This window comes from Protopterus annectens, chromosome 9.part0 (assembly GCF_019279795.1).
Source record: "Protopterus annectens isolate FY-2018-M chromosome 9.part0, PAN1.0, whole genome shotgun sequence".
NCBI lineage: Eukaryota > Metazoa > Chordata > Ceratodontiformes > Protopteridae > Protopterus > Protopterus annectens.
In genome coordinates this window covers 930,296,745-930,319,811 of record NC_056743.1, presented here as the reverse complement: position 1 = coordinate 930,319,811, position 23,067 = coordinate 930,296,745, and the positions used below count along the sequence as shown (strand labels likewise).

General features: G+C 42.6%; 1 protein-coding gene across 2 annotated transcripts in view; it reads left to right on the top strand.

Annotated features, from left to right (window-relative positions):
- LOC122811674 (zinc finger CCCH domain-containing protein 10-like) overlaps positions 1-23,067 on the top strand; it is a 3,783,075-nt gene that overhangs the window by 1,510,977 nt on the left and 2,249,031 nt on the right. For both annotated transcript variants that reach the window (XM_044083671.1, XM_044083670.1), the window contains one exon: positions 11,255-11,325. In XM_044083671.1, coding sequence (XP_043939606.1) covers positions 11,255-11,325 — 71 coding nt within the window. The remainder of the gene's footprint in view (positions 1-11,254; positions 11,326-23,067) is intronic.

Sequence of the window (23,067 nt, the reverse complement as noted above, 5' to 3'; positions counted from 1 at the left end):
CCCAACAAACCGGTCTCTACCAGACATGCACCACCCATTCAACTAGACCGTGCAACATCAGAGGTCATCTCGTTGCTGCAAAAAAGAGTCATCCAAGAAGTTCCCACAGAGCAAATAGGATCCAGAACTTACTCTTGATTCTTTTTAGTTCCGAAAAAGACAGGGGACTGGAGATCAATTCTAGATCTCAGCAGGCTCAACAAGTCCGTAAAGAAATTGAAGTTCTGAATGATCACTCTGCAGTCGATATTTCCCTTTATTGGGAAAGACGATTGGATGTGCTCAATAGAACTCCAGGACACGTACTACCTCATCAAAATGGACAAGCACTCCAGGAGATGCTTACGCTTCTGGCTGGGAGCCAGTCATTTTCAGTTCAGAACACTGCCCTTTGGTCTCACTACAGCCCCCAGAGTGTTCACCAAATGCATGGCAGTGGTTACAGCTCACCTGAGACGTCAAGAATTCTAGGTGTTACTGTTCCTAGATGACTGGCTCCTCACTGCTACCACCAATCATCAACTCATCAGAACCAGGGATGAGACTCTATCCTTGTGTGCCAGTCTAAGCATCACAGTCAACCTAAAAAACTCAGCCTTATCTCCTTCACAGCACATTGTATTCTTAGGCTCAGAAAGACACAACCACCATGGCAGCAAGACTAACACCAGAAAGAGTAGAGTCTCTATGCAGTCAAGTCAGATCCTTGCTAAACGAGCAAAAAGTTCAGGCCAGGGTAGTCCTTCAGGTCCTATGGGACTATAGCTTCCTCCATCCTACTAGTTCCTCTAGCCCATCTACACATAAGGATACTTAAATGGCTGTTACTTGCCCAATGGTTGATGCAAGACCTTCCATTGTCTCATCAGATTTTTATAACAAACACCTTCAAGATGGATCTGACATGGTGGTTGCACACAGAACAACTTCTCCTAGGTCGTCCACTTGTTCCTCCCCAATAGAAAGCAGTTTTGACCACGGACGCTTCCCAGATAGGGTGGGGGGCATTATCTGGGAATGACAGTCCAAGGTACTTGGCAGAACCACGAGAACCACTTGCACATCAGTGTTCTGGCAATGAGAGTGGTGCTGTATGCATTGCAAGCACTTCACAGCTCCCTTCCCACTGGGACAATTGCGATCCAGTCAGACAAACATGTCTGTTGTGTGGTACATAAACAAGCAAGGGGGAACCATATCCTACCCGCTTTGCCGAGAGACCTTAAGAGTTTGGAAATGGGCAGTGTGGATACTCGACACTTTCTAGTAGCAATGCACATCCTGGAGAAATCCAACATAATAGCAGACAAACTCAGCCGAGCAATTCTGATGCCTCATGAGTGGTCCCTGAATCCAGAAGTTGCGAGAGAGATCTTTCACAAATGGGACCAGCCTTGCTGTGACCTATTCGCCACTCACCTGAACACCAAATGCAGCAGCTATATTGCCCTCATTCCCCATCCGGGGATGTCACCCAGGGATGCTCTAGTCTACGATTGGCCCCCGGGACTTATTTATGCCTTTCCACCTTTCATCCCAAAGGTAATACAGAAAGCAAAACAGTGGAGTTCCCTGATCCTCATTGCATCTTACTGGCATTGACAAGTATGGTTTCCCTTCCTGTGGCCCTACCTTTTGTAGGAACCATGGATTCTGGACCCATCTCCAGATCTCCTGATTCATCAATCGGGGCAGTTCCAGCCCACCATCCATACCCTCAGATTGACAGCATGGCTGCTCCAGTTCCATGAATAGCCAGGTGTATTCCCCTATCTCCTTCTGTCAAACACATTCTGATCTCATCCCATAAACCTTCCACTCAGAAGCTATACTCCAGCAAATGGAAAAGGTTTTCTATTTCGGCTGCAAACCAAGGCGTAGATCCATATATGGCTCCTATAGAATCTATTCTATCCTTTTCATGAAGAAGCTGCAGCCGCTACAGTCAGAGTTCAGTTAGCTGCCATTTCCAGTTTCCATTTTGGCTTCATGGGAAATCCAATCATGTCACACTCCTTGTGAAAAACCTTCTTAAAAGGAGTTCTTCTCAGACCTCCAAACAGCCATTAGAATCCTGGGACTTAAACTTAGTCCTCTCATCTTTAATGTCTGCACCCTTTGAGCCCTCCTTTTCATCAGACCTGAAATTGTTGTCGTGGAAAACACTATTCTTAGTAGCCAGAACATCTGCTAGGAGAGTCTCAGAACAGCAAACTCTTACTATTCGACCTCCTCACATCATTTTTCACAAGGATATAGTCTCGTTCAGGACAAAACCCTTCCTTTCTCCCAAGGTATGCTCAGAGCACAATCTGAACACCACTATTGAGCTACCAGTGTTTTTTCCGAACCACTCTAATAAATCTGAGTATAGACTACACCAGTTAGACGTTCACAGAATTCTCAGATTTTATTTACACAGGACTAAAGAATTCAGAAAATCATATCAGTTATTTGTTTCCTTTTCTGACAAGAATAAGGGCTTGCCTGTTTCCAAGGCTACTCTTTCAAAATGGCTTTCAGATTGCATTTCCTTTGCTTATCAAACTGCTGGCAAACAATTACCCATCAAAGTCAAAGGCCATTCTGCTAGAGCTGTATCTACTTCATGTGCCTTTAGATCTAGGCTCCCAATTGATACTATTTGTGCGCAGCAGCTACTTGGGCAAGACCACATACTTTTGTCACTCATTACAAATTGGATTTGGCCTCCTGGGACAAGTCATTTTTTGGGTCCACTGTGCTGAAGAGTCTCTTTGCTTGGGCCACCTGGGATAAAGGTGCTAGGGACGCTGTCCTATCCAGCAAGAATTACGGCTAGATAGGACTATATAACATAAAGAAGTTATGTACTTACCATAACATTCCATGTTTGTAGTCCATCTCACCTACATTCTTGCATCCCTCCCTCCAACCCCCTTCCTGTTTCTGGAGGATCTGGTGGATTATACTGGTGCTGTCTGACATGGTTTTTAGTTGTCCACCTGGCATGGATTATATTACAAAATGTTTTCTCTGTATGTATACAGCTCTGATATTTCATACCTGTTAGACACTTATTGCTTTCTTGCAAACAAGATCTAAGGAATTGCCGTGAGGCACCATGGGGTAGGGGTTATCCTCGAGCCAGTAAAAGCTGTCTACCTTTAGTATCGGCCAAGTCAGAGCTGAATATCAGCTCCGAACCCATCCAGCAGGAATGTAGGCGACATGGAACATTATGGTAAGTACATAACTTTTTTCTGATTCTCAGGTGCTAAGGATTATCAACAGAAACTACACCATTCCTTTTTTGTGCCCTCCAAAGAAGAGGTTGAAGTTTCTCAACATTCTGCCTGAACATTTGGAATCATCAGCAACAGAAGTTTCAAAGTTGCTAGAAAGAGAGTCATCCAACAGGTCTCCTTCAGACCAGTTAGGATCCAGAGTCTATTCCAGGTTCTTCAATTCCAGAAAAAGAGAAAAATTGAACACTTCAGGCCATTATTCGATCTCAGCCAGCTCAATCAATTTGTGAGAGAGAGAGAACGTTCTGATATGGTCACGGTACAGTCCACATTACCTCTGTTGAGGAAGGACGATTGGATGTGCTCTATAGATCTCCAGGACACCTACTGTCATGTAAAGACAGAGCACTCTAGGAGATTTCTTTATTTCTGGCTGAGAGCCAGTCATTTTCAGTTTAGAGCATTGCCATTTGGTCTTAACACAACTCCCCAGGTGTTTAGAAAGATTTTGGCAGTGGTAGCAGCGTTTTGCTGACTGAAACGGATCCAGGTCTTCCCATATCTAGACTATTTGATCCTAACTGCTGCTTCCAGGGCTCTACTGCTGCAACAAACAAGCACTACTACTCCATCTTACAGATCTGTTAGGGATTACAGTCAGTCATGCAAAAAGACAACTGTTTCCCACTCAGCAGACAGAATTTATAGGATGTCATATCAATACAGTTTTACAAATTGTCAAATGCTCAAAAGCAAGAGTGCTGTCCTTAAAACTGGTGGCTTCTCAGATAATTCAACATCCTTGTCCACAAGCAAGATTGATTGTTTGTTAGGTCTGATGACCTGAACCCTCACTTTAGTCCCAGTAGCGAGACACACCATGGGGAAGTGTTACAGTGGACTATCTCAGTCCACTGGTCACAGTCTCTTCTTCACCTCCATGCCAAAATTCATCTCGCTTAAGTCTGCAAAGATCATATAAAGTGGTGGATAACCTCGCCATCAGTTGCAGAAGGGAGACCCTTTTGTCCACCAACTCCTTAGGCCACAGTAACCGTGGAAGCTTCCCTTCGGGGGGGGGGGGGCATTTTAAGCGGAAGACTAGTCAAGGTACTTGGTCACCTGTGGGGGCCAACCTTTGCAGGAATATCTTGGAGATAAGAGCACTCCTTTTAGCGTTGCAGGCTTTTCAGGACTACCTGCTCAAGGGTGCGATATCAATCCAGATAGACAATATGTCAGTGGTATGGTGCATCAACAAACAAGGGAGAACATGATCATACCCACTCTGCTGGGAGTCCATGAAAGTATAGCAGTGACTGATATCTTCCCATCATTTTCTTGTAGGAATACACATACCCAAGACGATGAATGTACTGGTGTGGAAATTGAGCTATTCGATCCAATTGCCTCTTGAGTGGTCGGTCAACCAGGTAGTGGCAATGGAAATTTTCAGTAGCTGGGGCCATCCTTGCACTGACCTTTTTGCCTCATACTTAAACAAGTACAACAGTTATTTCACCCTCATCCCTTCACAAGGACAGTTACCGAGAGATGTCGTAGTCCACAGTTGGCTCACGGGTCCCCTGTGTGCCTTCGTACCAATATTCCACTGGACGAAATTCATTCAGAAATCCACAAGATTCAAGACCAAAGTGATCTTTTTTGCTAATTTCTGGCCCCGGCGGGTTGTTTCCCTACCTTTGGCCTCTTTTGCTATACCTGCCCTGGGTTTTGGATCCCAGTTTGGATCTCTTGAGTCACCCATCTGGGATATCTCTACCAGATCTACAAGCTCTGAAGTTAACCGCATGGTTTCTCCAATTTTATCGATACCTAGAGGTGCCAGGCTTTCCCCTCTGATGGTTCACATAATTACTTCTCCACAAAAACAGCCAACCAAAATAATTTATAAAAGTAAATGGGAAAAGATTTTCTATCTGTGCCTCATTGAAGGGACTGGACCCTTTTTCTGCTTCACTCCCATTGATGCTGGATTTTCTTTGAAATTTTTCAGCATGGATCTAATTTTTCTACCATCAAAGTACAAATGGCTGCTATATTAGTAGAGATTCTTTCTTACTGAGACCTCCAGTTAGGAAGCCAGTTCCCCCATAGGATGTCAACAGTCATGCTTCAGTCATTAACTGAAAAACCCTTTGAACCAGTAGCATCAGCAAACCTTGAGCATCTTTTTTGGAAAATTGTTTTTCTATTTGCAGTTACATCCAATAAATTTCTGAATTACAAACACTGTCATGCAGAGACCACCTTTCCTCAGCTTTCATTTGGTTCTACTGTTCTGAGGGAATGTCCTTCCTTGATACCACCCGGGTTCTTTTTAGGCAGCTTGGGAATCTGTTCCAGACATTGAATAGAATGAAAATAGACAACATCAAATGGAAAAGTTATGTACTTAACAATAAATGATAGATCCATGTTTAATTGTAAACGATAGATCCATGTTGTCTCATTTTCATCACCCATAATGACATGTTTAATAAGCTGCTGGCTTTATTCCGTAGGGGGTTGTTAAACTTTTCAAGTAGATTTCTGTATGGTTAGCAAATGTCAGCAAATTTCATCTGAAGTAAATTAGGTATAAGGTGTGAATTATGACTAAGGAAGGAGTTAAACCCCTCTGATCCAAAGCTCTGGAAGAAGGTGCTGAGATTGGATCTGACAAACCAAACCCTGAAGGAGATGAAGAAGAGATGACATGAAATCTACCTTTATGGTAAGTACATAACTTTCATTTAACCAAGTTTGCCAACAACTGTAAACTGGATGTTAATACCAGAATCTTTTTCTGATATGAAGAAGCTGCAAAGTGAACTTAAACATGGTAATAACTGTTCACTGAAAATGGGCTAAAACTAAATTAAATATTATTGTGCTTGGCAAACAAACTCTCCACTTAGCTTATAGTATGGATAACACCACACTCCAAAATGAAGATATTGTGAGGGATCTTAGAACATGCCAACTAGGCGGCCGCCTAGGGCGGTGCTCTAGCAGGGGCGCTTTTCCAATATTTATTTGAGTAGGTAGACCAGAATGGAGGCACCGGGTAATGTGGTGGGGGGTGCCATAGAGCCCTTTTGCCTAGGGCACTAGTTGACCTAAGGTCACTTGTAGAACCAGAGATCTGAATCTGCTTCAGCAAATAAACAAGTCACAGTGAAGAGACAGATTTGTCACACAGCAACTACCCCTTCTCTGGAATAAACTTCTTCTCCAGGTAAAGTAATGAGATGCACCATCTTCCTTTATGATGCAATTAGACAGTTGGATGGGTATTCAAAAATTCATCTCATGTATGACTGGCCTATCACTCCTTGAAAAAGGATGTAAGGTCTAAAGATGGGTACAGGCAAGGTGTACATAGCCACATGACCCATTTGCCTTGTACATCTCATGATTCTAAGCTCACAAATGGTGCTTTTAGCTTTGGAGGCTCCAGTTTGATCAAGAATGTTTACACTGATAAAATGAAAGAAGACTGTACATATTTGTATGGTGGGGGTGTTGGTGTGCCAATGAAAGGTTTTTGGTCAATGGCGGGAGACTCTAATTTATTAAGATATGCTTCATGATTTGTGGGTGTCATGGTCAGAAATTTTTAGCTGACCAGAATTTGAGATGAGGCCTTGTTTACAGACAGTAGACTACAAAGGAAATCAAGATGAAGGTCATCATCATGTTTGTCTGGTCTAGAAGTAATAGTGTTTCTTGTAAAGACCAACACTTTACCACAAACAATACTGATAACTACACTTGCATGTCTGACTGAATGTTAAACAGTAAAACTTAAGAAGGGATTTCTTTCACTGCACTGGAACCAGGTTTCAGTGACAGCACAAATACATTATTTAGTTTTAGAAGGGACTCGAGGGAGGCTATTTTCTTTGTTTTTAGCATTGATCAACTTTTCTTTGGTATTTGCCAGATTAAAATTTGGATTTACTGGTTTGATAGACTGAGTAGTGACATTGCCTAAAAAAGGAAGTTTTGCTGTAGAAAATTATGCAAAAGCCATGAAGAGATAGGTGCAAGCCACCCCTGGCAAAACAGGGTAGGCTGTCCTCCCTCTTCCTCCAGGCCGACACACATTGGACCTTCCCCCTTGGAATGACACCACTAAGCAAACTAGTTATTATATTCAGTCATCTTCCGCTTATAAAGCGGCATCATTCTTCATGATGGTAGGACCATCCAGAAGACTACTTTTTTTGCTTTATTTAGAGCCATCATGGCCTCCTTCATGTCGTCTAAAGGGGGGGGGTGTATTACAAGTCATTCACACCCACATTAAGAATATTCATAGTTTGGGTGAAGGGAATTGAGAACCTTACTGATGTGATGAATTATGTCATCTGAGAAGCAAGTGACTGTGACACTATCTTTCCTCAACTTTCTGAATGAGCATCAATATGCCACACTTGGGAGTTAACTGTAATAAGTATATTACCACAGTGAGTGAACTGCTGTTGTAGCCTTCAGGGTCTGGTCAAACCAGTCTGGTGGTTCTTATCTTTGGTGTTAATGGAAGAAGCGTTATGTAGAATGGAATGGGTGTTAGTTATGTGCCTTAGAAGTCTTTGCGGCTTTGGTAGTGATTTTTTAGCACATCATTATGTGATGGTTTTGTGCTTGTCTCTAGTATGTGTGAGTATTGTGTTAATATGGTTACAGCCAACCAGTCTTTGTGTGAGGTTTGCCTCTTGTAGGAGATATGTGCACTTCTAACATGCACACTCATTTTGTGTATAAACAAGTGGTTGGCAGTGAGCATGAGGCAGTTTTTAATCTGTCTTAGTGTGTGTAGTGCTTGAAGGCTAGCAACAGATGGGGTAGAGACAGATTGAGGACCAATGGTTGATCTTGAAACACCTGGTGGTATATGAAGTAAAATGATGCAAGCAGGCTACAGGAACACTCCAACATACACTTTATTCCAATAAAGTAAGCGCTTTCGTTGGAGAAAATACTCCAACTTCTTCAGACTAAAAATACATGAAACACTGCATTGTATTTCAGTACAAACTGTTAGACCAGGCAGCCAAAGTAAAGGCTTAATTAATTATGATGTCACAAATAACATCAAGTGCTTAATTAATGGATAAAAAAACCCTCACAGCTAAGGTTTAAATTCTTAAAGCCACAGCTAGACATGCTTATATGTTAGTAATATAAAAGTGATCAATAACACCAAATTAAATATTTTAAAAACAAAATTGCATTGCAAAAATAAAAAAATAAATCAAACATATTGATTCTTAATGAGGAAGGGTGAATATCATGTCTATAAACACCAACATTTATAACATTAATCTAAAATATTTAGATGTATAAAAACTTGAGATTGATCGAAACTATGTAACCAACTACCTAGCAAGTGCTTTTATTTTCAACAAGCATTTAATAGACAAAGCCTCATTCAACCCTGGTAATATGTGGGCTGAAGTACGGATTTGCCATTCCAGTTCTGACTTTTCCAGTCTAAGTTCCCAAGGGCCTCCTCTTATATTGCGCTCTACTTGCTGTAAGACTACAAATGAAAATCTGTGGCTAAGATATTCCAAAAATGTGCTTTGCTAAAGCACTGGTAATTAATAATAATACCTGGTGGTATATGGTATGAGAGAGAATGATTTTTCTGTAATCATTGATCTGTCTTGGAAGGCGAAGAACCTGTGTGTATATAAAGGGGCAGCAAAAACAAGACCTCACTCTACAGTATGATACATTACAGTATTGTAGAGTGTTAAGGACTGAGTGAACAGCAAACATGAATGCCAGAACACAGTAACACAGTAAATATCTCACTTCCCACTTCTCTGTAGCTTATTAACCGTAGCCAGGAAAATGACTGGAAAGAAATGGAAAAATGAGGTTTATGCTTCTTTTACAGAATTTATAAATATTGTCACAGTTTTATAATAAATATGTACTATTAAGATAAAAACAAAACCACAGAATATAATTAGTGGATAACATTGAACTAATTAAAAAAATTTTGATCTTTGTTCTATCATTAGTTTATAGTGTTTACTTGTTTAATGAATTTTAATAATGTGTATAGCAAGAATTGATGCATACACTTGTGAAATAGCTTTGTATTACGTGAATGCAGTTGTTCCTGTATATACAGTCTCGTTAAAAATATTAAAAACAGTATAAGAAGTATTCAGTACAATATAAGGCCACCCAAACAGCAGTCACAGGCGTAGTTACACAGTATTATAATGCAGTATTCAGTGCTTTACCAAATTATTAGTGACCTGCTGAGCAGGAAACATGGATGCCACAACTCACAATTCCAAGAGCCATAGATAAAGGATTCCAAGAGGTGAGTAATACAAAAAGCAGAATGTTATATGCAATGTTTTTACAGTAGGCACTGATATTACAGTGCTGTAATTAAGGTGTCAGTAAACAGACTGTGTTACCACAGTATTAAAGTAAGCACTGAAAAGTAGAAGTAATGGAACAAAGTGGTGCTGAAGAAATGTTGAAATACAACAGGCATGGAGGTAGTGTGTGACCAGTTACTTAAAAGTGACATCATAGAGGCTATCACAGCATATAAAATGTAGCAGATAACTAAAGTGTCCACCTGTGGTTGAGAAGTGATCAGCAGGGTACTATAGTTTTAGCAATGCTAAATCCAGCATCACTAGTGGAGAAATAGTGACAGAAAATGCTGGCGCACAGAGCTGAGTGCAGCTAGACACAGACAAGCACTCTGGTGAATTAAGCAGAAGAATAAGTTGATTTGTTTCTGTAGGTGATTGGAGTATTAGAATAGTTAGTAAGGCAAACTTCTACTACTGTAGAATGCACAACTGCAGGTTGAACGAAAGGTTTTGCACTGTATACTGAAGAGCATTGATAAGAATAGAAGGGTTAAGGTGTCTTGTTTAGAACATTTCAGCCCACTTTACAACTGTCTTAACCTGGAAAAGTATTAACTGCTGAGTGGCTCAATGCCCATTAGTGTTACTCCTGCTTTTGCAAAAATAGCTGTTCTATTAGGTCTATCCTTATTGTGAGTATATCACTTATATTTGTGTGTGTGTGTGTGTGTTGGGAGAGCAGCATGTTAATTAAAAGTGTAGCATGCGTTTCTTTAAGGTCTGGGAACACAGTGACAAGTGCTTTGGCAGTACACTGAATGTTTTATTCACTTTGCATTCTCCCCTCACATTCCAGTAGAGGTGCTTGTAAATGGAGCAGTCGTTTTGTCACAAGTATTATACTGACATTCAGTCCCATTTGCCCTTTCTTGTTTTTGTATCATTTAAGTATCACTGCAGTCTTACAAAAATTAGAGAGTTAACAGTACTGTGACACTGTCTTGTAAATGCTGTATTATTTATATTACTTTGTGTAAAAAAATGTACACTGACCTGATATAGAGATCGTCTGTGGTATGTCCAGCTCCCGTGCATTACTTAATTTCTGTAGTACACTGAAAGGTATAGCACAATTTTTAGTTCAGGCTCTGGTCCACCAATGTTTCAACCCATGCTGCTCAGATGAAGTATATGGTGGAGAAGAATGCCTTATTTCATGCAGGGAAAGGACTGTTGCAGTGAAAGAAGATAGAGATGCATAACAGCCATGTGGTAGTGATGTCAGTGAATGCTTTGACTTTTTAGTTTGTTCTCTGTTAAATCTATATTAACACTTTAAATGAAAGCCACAAGGTCAAAGGTCCATTTTCTGGATCAGTTTCAGGGCACATTGAAAATCTTGCTCTGGGACTACATGATGATCAGGTAGAGTCCGATAGGGTTCAGACTCAGGTGTATGGCATCATGGACATATACTTTGCTTGCTGTGTGCCTCATTTCAAGTCACCTGTTGTGAAAAGTTTGAAACCTTGCTTAAACTGTAATCTTTGTGTTAGTAGTGACAGAAGTGCAACGTGGAAACAAGTGTTTAGTATTGAATCTAATGATTACGCTACTTAATTAAGCAGCTAAAAGTGGTTTATTGTTTTTGTCCTTTCTCATTTTCAGAGAACAGCGTGCAGCAAAATGAACAAAAGATTTTGCAGTGTATGCTGAACGATCTTGATAAAAATAGAAAGGTAAAGCATCAGGTTTAGAAGAGTTCAGCTTTCTTTGTTATTGCATGTGAGATTTATACATTTGAACTGTGTGGAAGCTGTTGCCAAGTCTTCAAATCTTGTTCTAGGTAATGACTGCAATCTTATTAATTGTGCACCCAAGACATGTAAAACCTACAGAGAGAGAAAATGATTCAGTCTGTATTTAGAGTTTATTTTGAGGTGCTTTTTGCAGTGGATAGAACTATGAGTGCATCCTTTTTGTCTTCATCTTGCATTCCTATGTAAAATGTCAGGCTGTCATGTTCAGGAAATGTGTACCTCCTCTGGCCTGCCTATAGTTTCCCCTGCGCACCGGGCACACTTGCATTTGACATACCCTGGTCAGAACCAACACTGGAGTTGTCTGTTTTTTTTTTTGGTTTTGTTTTTTATAACCTGGAGCATGTTGTTAACTATTATATCTTGTGCTAAAGTTAAAACCCAGTAACTTGCCAGCATTGAAGAGAGAAGCCTACAAGTCTCATCAGTGCCCAGCACTAAGTAGAGATGGAATGGGCTTTACTTGGTGAGTAGCTGGAGAATATATCTGAAAATCATCCACTGTTACTTGGCTTGGTGCTTATCTTCCAATTTTATGATTAGCTGTCAGGGTGCTACATGACATTAAAAATACCATAATTTCCATTAATTATCCACCCCTGCATGGTAATTGTATTTTATTTTACAGACTGGACCAGTGGCCCTTTTTCAGCGGAGGCTGGGTGAAAAATGCTCCATTACAAAAACACATTGCAAGCAATACAAGAACTCGATAACAATCAAGAAATATACGTTAGTAAATATAGGTAGTAAATATTTTATACGTAAACAAAAACTGAAAGAATAATGGAAAAAAGAAAGCTAACATCAAATAGCTTGTGCCATCATAGATAAATGATTGATCAGTAGATCAATATCATGATTTTGGTGGTAAATATTTATGAAGTACGTGTATGGTATATGAATAAGAATATGGCTGATTGTTGCTATGCTAGTGTTACTTGTGAACAGTGATAACTAAGACAAAATTGAGGTGAAGAACAAGGAGGAGGGAATATGCTGAAACTGTAGGATACTTGAGATAGGTAAATAAAAATAGGAGCAGTAGTGAGCTAGAGAGAAATTGGAATTCCATGAGAGAAGAGATAGTTTGATGATAGAATTTAGTAAGGGAAGAGATATTTGGGTTGTAAGAGCAAGGTAGGACAGAATAATCAGCCTGGATTCATGCAGGAGCAAAGCCAGTTTTTGGTTAGGTGTTGTAGTAGTTTAAATCTGGATCTGTTGCTATCCATGTCTTCATTCATCACCACACGGTTTAGAATCTGACATTGGATCCGAGCCAGCAACATTCAACAAATAGATCCAAAGCTCTGGCTCCTCCCTATCCCACAATGCCCTGCTGCCCTCTAATCACCAAATCTTGTTTGCTGTGCTTCCTGTGCAAATGCGTGTCCTCTGGCTCTGGCTGGGTAAGTAAAAGTTTTTGTTTTTTCCCTCTCTTAGCTTAGTTTTTGCAATTTTTGTAGTTCTAGGGTAGTTTAGTTTATTTACTGTCCCCTTTAGTGTTGATCCCCTCCCCTCCCATAGCTTAGTTTCGGCTTGGTATGTGTGTGGGCTTTTGGCTCCCTCTTTCTCTTTCAACCATTAGGGCTGTATCCATTTTCGGGTAGTTGTTTTGTGTGCTTGTAGCTTTTTAGAATGTCTGATAGACCTGCTGGGTTCAAAAAGTGCTCCTTGTGTGGTCGGAAAATGCCTTATTCCATTACACACGAGGAGTGCGTTTACTGCTTGGATGCTCCACACCTGGAGGTTGAGTGCAATCTTTGTGTCGCATTTAATCCCAGGGCCTTAGTGGAGGGCCACAACAAATTACTTCTAAAAGGTTTGGTTCATGGGGGACCCTTCGTTGACCCCCTTGAAAGGTTCCTGTTCTGACCCAAAGAGGAAGACCCCTTTTTTGCAACCTGTTCCCGCTAAAAAGCCGCAGCTGTCAGATGCCAAGTCTCCAGATCTGATCCCAGCCTGGTCGGTCCACCTCGGATCCGAGAGCCGCTGAGCACTCGGTTGGATCCAGGTCTTGTCTGGATCAGAAGCCCTCAGAATCGACTAAGGTGGAGTCATCCTTGGATCCGACTGGTTCGTCAGGTCTGTCCACTGAACTAATTAAGTCTTTGGATCCAACAGGGTTGTCAGATCCGATTATAATCTTGGAGGAGCCTGCTTATCCCATCCACCTTGAAACAGAGCTCTCAGTCAGCTCTGAAGTATCGGATTTATTCCCAGGAGCCTGGCAGTAGGTCAGGGAGGTCTCCCTCCAAGTTCACCCATTCTTCTTCCTCATCAAGATCTTCCAGACATCATCTGCTTCAGCCATGCACAGGATGATGAGTTTTCTCAAGGCCCAGATAGAGTTGGATCTCCTGGCTTCTCTTGCCATCTGGCCAGGGGAACCTCTCCGCTCCTCTGTCTTCCCATTCTCCTCATCCAACCAACCCCATTGGGTTTGGATTCTAGGAACCAGGCAGTTTGAGGCCAGATTCAGGCAAGGCAGAGTATTCCCCCTTTCTTGTCCCCACCAGGGTTCCTGGCTTATTCTGTTCTTCCACCCTTGGACCAGGGTGAGCCCTGTACTGGAGTTGTCGATGCCGGGTCCATGGGGGGGGATCTGTTGCCTTTTGTTTGGACCGATCCCTTCCTCTCAGCGCTTCAGCCTTTGATAGCTCTGGGCTGGTATCATCCAGGGGCTGTTTCCAGGTGCATTCCCCCTCTCCAGGAGACTTCTCCCTCTGCCGTGGGGGGCAGAACCACTTCCAGTCTCTCTGCTTTCTGAGTGGAAAAGAGGACGTTCTTCAGGTCTGGAGTTTCCTCTCTTGCACCAACAGGTCCCTCCCAACCTCTCTCTACCTCGGCTGGTGAGACCTCACATCCTGTCCTGGGTCAGCCCTCCCGAATGAGCCTTCAGGAGGTTTCCTCCACTCTGGGAGTCCCTGTCTCTTCTAAGTCCTCCCAGAGCCCCCAGTGGCAGAAGTTCATAGTAAGAGAAATTTCAAGAGGAGGCACTTGGACTCCCCTGTAGTCTCTCTCACTGAGGATACGGACCTCAAGGAAGGAGACGGGTCCCCCAGATCTCCACTCAATGATGTCTCATTTGGAGACATCCTTGAACTCTTGAAACAAAAGGGCAGATGGTCTCCCTAACCCCTGTCTATATAGGAGTCCGTGTTCCTGAAGGCTTTCGGGATGGGCCCTTCTACCTCCTGGGTGTCTTGCCCTGCTGATGAGTTAGTGGTGCTGATCATCAGCAGGGCCTGGAAGGAACTGGACACGGTGGTGTCTGTTCCAAAGAGGGTCAATGAATTCCTTAGTCCCCTGCTGAGCCGTTTGTTCTGGAGCAAAGGCATACTAATTGATGCCATTGTGGTTGCTGCAGCCAAGAAGTAGCAGCTATCTGAACAGAGCTCCACAATCCATTCCCCGAACAGGGAGTCCCAGTCAGTAGACCATTTTGGGAAGCAGGTGTACACCTCAGCTACCTTTGGACTGAGAGCGACAAACTACTTGGCACATTTCATCAGCTACATAGGGAATTGGTCCAGGAACTTCCCACCTCCCTTGCAGAGTTATTTGCTAGCAGAGAACCTCAAGCAGATTTCTCCCAAGCTATCCAACCTGACGTCCCTCGTGAATTCCTCAATGAGGTTAATCTCCAGTGCCACAGAGGGTACCTATTGAATGGCGTCATGCCTGACCATGCTTGTGCATGTTCGCAGAACCCTTTAAGGCATCGTTTACTAATGCTCCCTTCGATAGTTCCACCTTCTTTGGAACTTCCGTAAAGGACACTTTGACCCATAGTGAGCAGGAAGGGAAGAGTCTGTCTGCAGCAGGGATCAAGCTTTTGGCTCCCCAGAGGTCCTTCTCAAAGTCCCAGTGGGAAGCCAGAAAGATGTGATTCTTTAAGGCGGAGTCTCCCTTTCAGGACACTCCTGGCAAATCCTCTCCCTAAGGCAGGGGGAGAGTTTCAATGGATGACAACACCCTCACAGGGGGTGGGTCTGCAAAATTAGGGCTCCAGGGAACCCTTCTCTGAGCAGCCCTATCAGCGCTCCTGAACCTTGGAGACAGTCGGCTGTTGAATTTCCCTACACCCACAAGCCTGAACAAACATCACTTCTGATCAGTGGGTGTTAAGTATTGTTTCCAGGGGCTATTCCATTCCTTTTCGGAAACCCTTCAAGTAAGACATTACCTCCCAGAAGTTTCACCCTGTCAAAGGGAGTTGGCCTTCAGAGAAATTCAACAACTTCTTCTAGACCTAGAGGACCTGGCACTTATTCTCGCTTCTTTTTAGTGCCAAAAAAGACAGGGGACCTTCGTCCTATACCGGATTTCAGCAAGCTCAATCTTTCAGTAAAGAAATCAAAGTTCTGGATGGTCACTGCTCCGTCCATTCTGTTCCTTTTGCACAAAGACGATTGGATGTGCTCTGTGGATCTCCAGGATGTCTGCTGTCACATCAGATAGACAAGCATTCCAGGAAACATCTTCACTTCTGGCTGTTAGCCGATCATTACCAGTTCCCAGCCCTACCCTTTGGTCTCACCACAACCCCCCAGGTGTTTACCAAGTGCATGGTGGTGGTGGCAGCTCACCTACATCTGCAGGGGTTCCAGGTCTTTCCAAACCTTGACAATTGGCTTCTAATGACAACTTCGAGCCATCGACTGATCCAGGCAGGTCAGTATGTTCTCCTCCTCCTTCCGTCAGCCGGCGATAACTGTCAGCCTGGCAAAATCCAATGCGATTCCCACTCAACAGCTCAAGTTGATAGGAGTTCAGTTGGATTCCGTTTCAGAGATTGCGACTTTGTTCTGCACAGAATTCAATTTATTCGGGAACAGGTCAAACAGATATTGGACCAGTTGCGCCCCCAGTTTGTATGATTGTTTGGGCCCTTAGTTCCATGGTCTCGGCTGTTCTTCATGTTCCTCTGGCCAGGTACCACATGCATGTGTTACACTAGACTTTAGCTGTCCAATGGTTGCCTCTTCATCCTCTATCTATGACCATAAAACTGACACCTGTGTGCAGACATCACCTCCAGTGATGGCTTCAGCCACAGGATCTTTCTGTAGGCAGGCCCTTCTCTGTCTCTCTGCCCATGGTCACAGTGACCATGGATGTCTCCCTCCTGGGGTGGGCCTACATTTTTGGGGGAAGATTGTCCAAGGCACATAGTCCCCAGTCAACACTAAGTTGCAAATAAACGTCAGTCGATGAGGGCAGTTCTTTCTTTGCAAACCTTCCAGGACTGCCTCTGTCTGGGGACCATTGCAGTTCAGACAGACAATATGGCTGTCTGGTATGTCAGCAAACAAGGGGGAACATGCTCTTACCCATTGTGCAGAGAGGATATGAGATTGTGGGAATAGGCTGTGTCCTCCGGTCGCTTCCTTATTTCAACACACAAAGGGATTCCAAAGTGTTGGCCGACAGGCTCAGCAGCTATATCTTGAGTTCTCACAAGTGGTCCCTCAATCCTTCAGGGGTGAATCGGATTTTCGACTGTTGGGGTCAGCCATGCTGAAACTTTTTTGCCTTTCCAGTCAACCACAAATGCAGCAGGTATTTCGCCCTGATCCCCCCTCGGGGTGGGGTGGGGGGTCACCAAGGGAGGCTGCAGTCCACAATTGGCCTGCAGATCTCCTTTACACATACCCTCCTGTTTCCTTAATGCCCAAGGTTCTGCAGAAAGTGCTGCACCTGAGGACATCTCTTATCTTTATTGCCCCTTTCTGGCCTCATCAGCCATGGCTCCCCTTCATCGGGTCTCATCAGTATTATCCACCTTGGATGCTTGCCTTGGACGGCGCAGTACTGCAGTGGTTGCATTGTCGCCTCACAGCAAGAGGTTCTCTGGTTTGATTCTCGACTGGGGTGCCTTCTGTACAGAGTCTGCATCTCCTTCCTGCGTTTATGTGGGTTTCTTCCGGGTGCTGCGCTTTCCTTCCATGTTTCAAAGAGCATTTCTCCCCGGGCCTCCGCTGAAAATTGGCTTTGTTCCAAGTCAGACTTTCCCAGTAAACAAATGTTAAATAAATAAATACATAAAAATAAAATAGTAGATCCCCTTCAGAATCTGATTTTCCCATCTGTTGGAGTTTCCTCTTCCAAACCTTTGGACCCTTTGCTAACCACATGGTTTCTCCATTTCCAGTGATAAACAGTCCAGGCTAGCATCCCCCATTAAGCGGATCATTTTGGCCTCCCAGAAACCTTCTACCAGAAAAGTGTACAGCAGTAAGTAGAAAAGGTTTTTGATCTGAGCCAGGAGCAGGAATCTGGATCCATTTTCTGCTTTCTTTTCAGATATATGTTTGTTCTTGTCTTCCCATTTCCAAGAGGGAGCAGTGTTTTCCACTATTAAGCTTCAGTTGCCGGCAATTTCCAATTTTCACAAGAACTCTGAACACACCTTTTCATCTAGGCTTGTAAGGCCTTTATGAAGGAGGTCTTTCTGCCTCGTTCCACAATTAAGGACCCTTCACCTCCTTGGGACCTCACGCTGGTTCTGCAATCTCTGACCAGGAGTCCCTTTGAACCCGCTAGTTCCTGTGATGTCAAATTTCCATCATGGAAGATGGACTTTCTGGTCATTATCACTTCAGCTATGAAGTTCTCTGACTTGCAAGGTCTCTCCATTACTTCTCCTTACATGACCTTTCAAAAGGACAGAGCCTCTCTGAGAACGAGCCCCTTTTACTTACCCAAGATTGCTTCTGAGTCAGCCCTAAATCAATGTATTCAGCTTCCAGTATTCTTCCCCAGCTATTCTAACAGAGGGGAGTATATTCTTCATACCTTGGATACTCACTGACAGCTTTGGTTCTACTTGCATGGGACTAAAGAGTTTCTTAAGTCAGAGCAGCTTTTTGTGGGCTTTTCTGATAGCAGACATGGCCTTTCAGTTTCTAAGGTCACTGTTTCTAAGTGGATATCTAGCTGCATCTCTGTGGTCTACAACCTGAACCCACCTGGAGGTTCCAGGTTGCATTAGGGCCCATTCTACTAGATCTGTAGTGACTTTTTCACCTTTGTAGCAAGGCTTTCTATTGATGATATCTGTGCTGCTGCATCTTGGGCTAATCCTCATACCTTTGTATATCTCATTACAAGCTGAATTTGATCTGTAAGAAGAGTAGGGCTTCTTTTGGCTCCACAGTGCTCCGGCATGTCCTTCCTTGAGGCTTCTCAGGACGTATGGTAGCTGGGGACTCTGACGCTGTGGTGATCTGTGAAGACATGGATAACATCAGATAGAGTTATGTACTTAACAAAACTAGCTTTGTATTTGTGTAACCCTACATCTTCATTCATCACATTTCCCACCTGCCATCCCCCTACCTGGTTTGTTCACTGAGGAAGTTGGAGTGGTTTTCTCTCACCCTTGGTTAGGAGTACCTTCAGGATTATGTTAGCAAATTTGATCTGGGGATTAGAGGGCAGCAGGGCATTGTGGGAGAAGGATGAGCCAGAGCCTTGAATCCATCTGTTGAGTGTTGTCGGCTTGGATCCGATGTTGGATCCTAGACCCTCTGGTGATGAATGAAGACGTAGGATAACACAGAAACAAAGTTATGATAAGTGCATAACTCTTTATATGTTGCTAGAATTTAGTATTGTCTGAGGCATGGAATTCTAGGACTTAAATATCTGGAGAATAGAGAGTTACTGTAACAATGATTAGTTTTAGTTACTTTGAGGAGTAGTTTGTTGGAGGATCTTAGTGGCCTACTGTTTGAGTAGGGATGCACTAAGCTCTTGAGTGCTGGACAGTTGTCTAGATGGTGGAAGAATGAATGAATGAATTAGTTTGAGGGATAGGAGATTAGGTAGTTCAATCCAGTTTAGTTTATGAAATGTGCAGTGATGTGATCTGTAAGGAGGTTAGTAGCAAATCTTGGGATTTATAGTCAAGTTAATTAAAATACATAGTTAATATCGCTTAAGCTAATAGGTATTTAGCCTAAATTAAAATGAAATGAGGTGAAAAAAATTAAAAAGGACATTCCAGTATAAATTCCATTTTAGCTCCATACAAAGTACATGTGAACGTACACTAAATTAGCAAGCTGTCAGAGCATATGACTTTTAGTTAAGTATGTACCACTGCTGTTATGACTGTTATGATGGCACAACTATTATGTATGACTAAGAGTCCTGATCAGCCAGTGACATAAGTGTAGACCATGTTTGCACAAATAGGACTTACTTATAGTTTTTTTTCTTAACTGTATTAATTTCAGCCTTGTAAAGATCCAAAAGAAGGCATTCATGAATAGGAGGAAGTTCTACAGATTTTCTTCACTTGATGATGGCCCTTTTGGTTTACCAAAAGCAGGGTAAAAATAGTGTATTTGAGCCTAAGACATCTTCAGCTTAGCCATATAATACCAGTTTTTCAGCTGCATTAAAGATGAAAGGATAGGTTCAGTTTCAGCTGCAGAGTCCAACCAGATAATTCTGTATGCGCGGGTGGCCCTGAATGATACATCTCCAAGTGGTAGTGTACTTCTCCTGTTGACATCTCTAACAAGTAGATACTGAAGTCAAATACCATTTAGATAAAGTAATCTGGGTCATGAAAAGCATATGGAGACACTTCCTCTTTAAAGTGGAGGATTTTGCATGAAAGTAAGAGTAAATGGGAAGTGCATAATATTGTGTGGTTGTTTATCTGGGATATCCTTACCAGTCTCCTGTTGATAGACACCAGTAGTCCAATACAGGTGTATACTAGAGCACCAATCAAACTTTTTGTTGAATTGGAAACATTAAACCTACACAGAGGATGTAATTTACAGATGGAATGATTTTTGAATTATTTATTAGCAGTACCAAAGGGTAAAAACTTGGGCAATTTGGTACAGTAAAATAACTGAAAGGGATGTCAGATGGACGGATTAACAAACAACTTGTCAGGCTATGGTAAAACTGTGGACAAGTACAAAACAGACTGGAGGGAGAGATGAGGAGTGACCGGAACCAGCACAAGTTTTGGTACAGTCTGTCTGCAATGTAATGAATGACAGGTAAAACCAGTGGTTCAACTGCTAAAAGAGATGATTGGCTTAAATAACAAGGGGCTGATTAAACTGCAGTATAAAAATAAGGAAGAGAGAAGAAAGCTAAATGTTGTACTGCTTTAAGGATTATGTAGAATGTGCAGGCAAAACCAAAAATGTTACATATTGGGGTAAACTACAAAAACTGAAGGGGGCAGGGGAAGGAAGGCTGGATTACGAGAACAACATGACCAAGCTATAAAAAGTATCAAAACAGTGAAGAGAGATAAGGAATGAAAAAAATTAGGAAAAGTTAGTACAGCCCATTTCTGGTGATGTGAATAAATGAGGGATTTGTTATCCTAACACCAGAGCAACAACTGGCTCAATGACGTAAAGCAGAGAAGGAGGGAGAGAGAAAGACTACTACTGAGCATTATGCCCAATAATGAATTCGCTAGTAAACAAAAATAAAGAGGTCTTGGAGGAAGTAAAGTGATGAGGAATACATGACTTGGATTGGAATAAGCTTATAGTGAAAGCAAGTAATATGGGTACACAATAAAAGGCAAAAGTGATACCGGGGGAATATATAAAGACATAAATAAGCTAGTGTGCAGTTAACATGAAAGTCAGGAAATCTAAAGCATGGAAAAGGATGTTATATGTCACACCGGGTGGGGGCAGAGAAAGCAAATTAGAAAAGTCAGAGATGAAGTTGGCCACTAACATTTAAGAAGATATATCAACAACAGATGCAGAATAAATTGTGCACATCATCATGGTCTATATGATGAAACAAAAAGCAACTAGGGGATGGTGAAAATATGGGGAAAAAGGAAAAGCCTTATAAGAAAAAAAAATAGTAATATAGTAGGCAGGAAAAAGGGGACACAAATAATAAGTCGTAAAAGTAAGTAAACTTAAGGGGAGGAGGACTCAGGAACTAATAGTGAATTTAGCAGACTGAATGAGGGTAGAAAAAGCTACCATAAATGGAGTGATGTCTCTTTGTTATTAAACAAGAAACATCTTTATTAAAGTATCACTTATGACATAGGCACAAGAACTGTCTCATGGACAGTATCTCAAAAGAGGAATCTCCCTCCCTCTCTTCCTTGTCTTTCATAGGCATTAGAGAGTACACATCCCTGGGCAGGAGAATGATAGGGGCAGTAAATCTTCATCTCCTTCTGGGCCTCTTCTGATTACCTATCTTTTGGAGGATCTCTTAAGCCTGTGAAACCTATTCAGGAGGAGTTGTCTGTCATGTGCTTCTTAATTCATGTGTTGGGAAGAAAGAAAATTAACCATAGGGATTCCATGTTCGTTGCATGTAAGCACCCAGGCATGATTCTTCAGAAGCTAGGAAAGCCGATAGTTGTGAGCCAGCTCTATGCCATAGACAGATAAAGTCCTGACTGTGTTACAGGTGATCAGAGCTGGAACAGCAACTTCAGTGCCTGTAGTAGCAGGCCAAGGAGGTAGGACTAGGTTGCCACTACCAGGCTGCCCATGCTGTGAGGAGGAAGGTGCCCCTGGCTGTCCATATGGGTAACTCTACCTAACAATATGAGTAGGTGTTCAGCTGGTGGAGTTTGGAGACCGCCAATCTCTTGCTGTACCATAATGCTTTTGCACTGACTAACTGAGAGGAACTGACATGCTTCTCCACAAGAGGAGGTGATTGCAGGCTTGATGCAGCTGCAAATGGGGGAGGAGTTGCTGCCATGGAGAGAGGGTAGGATATTCCTCAGGACTAGTAAGCTGCCTTACTTCCTTTGTCTTGACCCTCACTCTGGAATCGATGGCTGATGGTGGTTCCTTGGTGGGAACGAATGGGCTTTTGGGCTCTTGCTTAACCTGGAAATACCTGGTTCTCATTCTGCTAGTGGGAATAGTCAAGCTGGGCATGGGTAGTAGAACCATTGGCAAGCTAATTGGGGGGGGGGGGGTGCAAAAAAAACAAAATCAGATACACCTTGGATCATTATCACCATGCATTGCCAGTCGGATTCCTTTATCGCCTACACTTAGCATAAAGGTCAGCAAATTGAGCACTTGGCAGTTATGGCCCCAGAAAAAGCACAACAAGTTGTAGAATAATTTGACAAAGAAATTTGTTGGAAAATTGTTCTAACCTTGAGTCTGTGGAGTGTTCATGACTTGTCTCACATGACATTTCTAAGCTTCTGTAGTTGAGCAAGTCGCCTAAAAAACTACCCACTCTTCCTGAGTAGATGGAGTGGTAGGTGTAGAAAAAGCATTTAATGCTGCATCTGAAGTAGTTACTTCATTTGCTCTGCAACTTGTGGGTATCGGATCCGACCTCGGATCCGAGCCGGCAGCTTTCCAAGATCCGAGCTCCTAGCTCCTCCCCCCTACCCATAATCCCCTGCTATCAACCATATTACCTCATATCGTTTTTTGCCGCGGCTGAAGAAGCTTTCCTTTTGAAGAGCTCCTGGCTGGGTGAGATCGTTTCTGATTATAACCTCATCCTAGAGTTACAAAATCGTGTGTGTGTGTGGTAGTAAACCCTTTTCTAACCCTTTTTAGTGTTAGTTTAAGTTTTTTCCTTGGTACAGTTAATTAGTTTTGTTTAGTCACTCGCCCTCCTCCCTTAGCGTTTGGGTGTGTGTGTGAGTGCTAA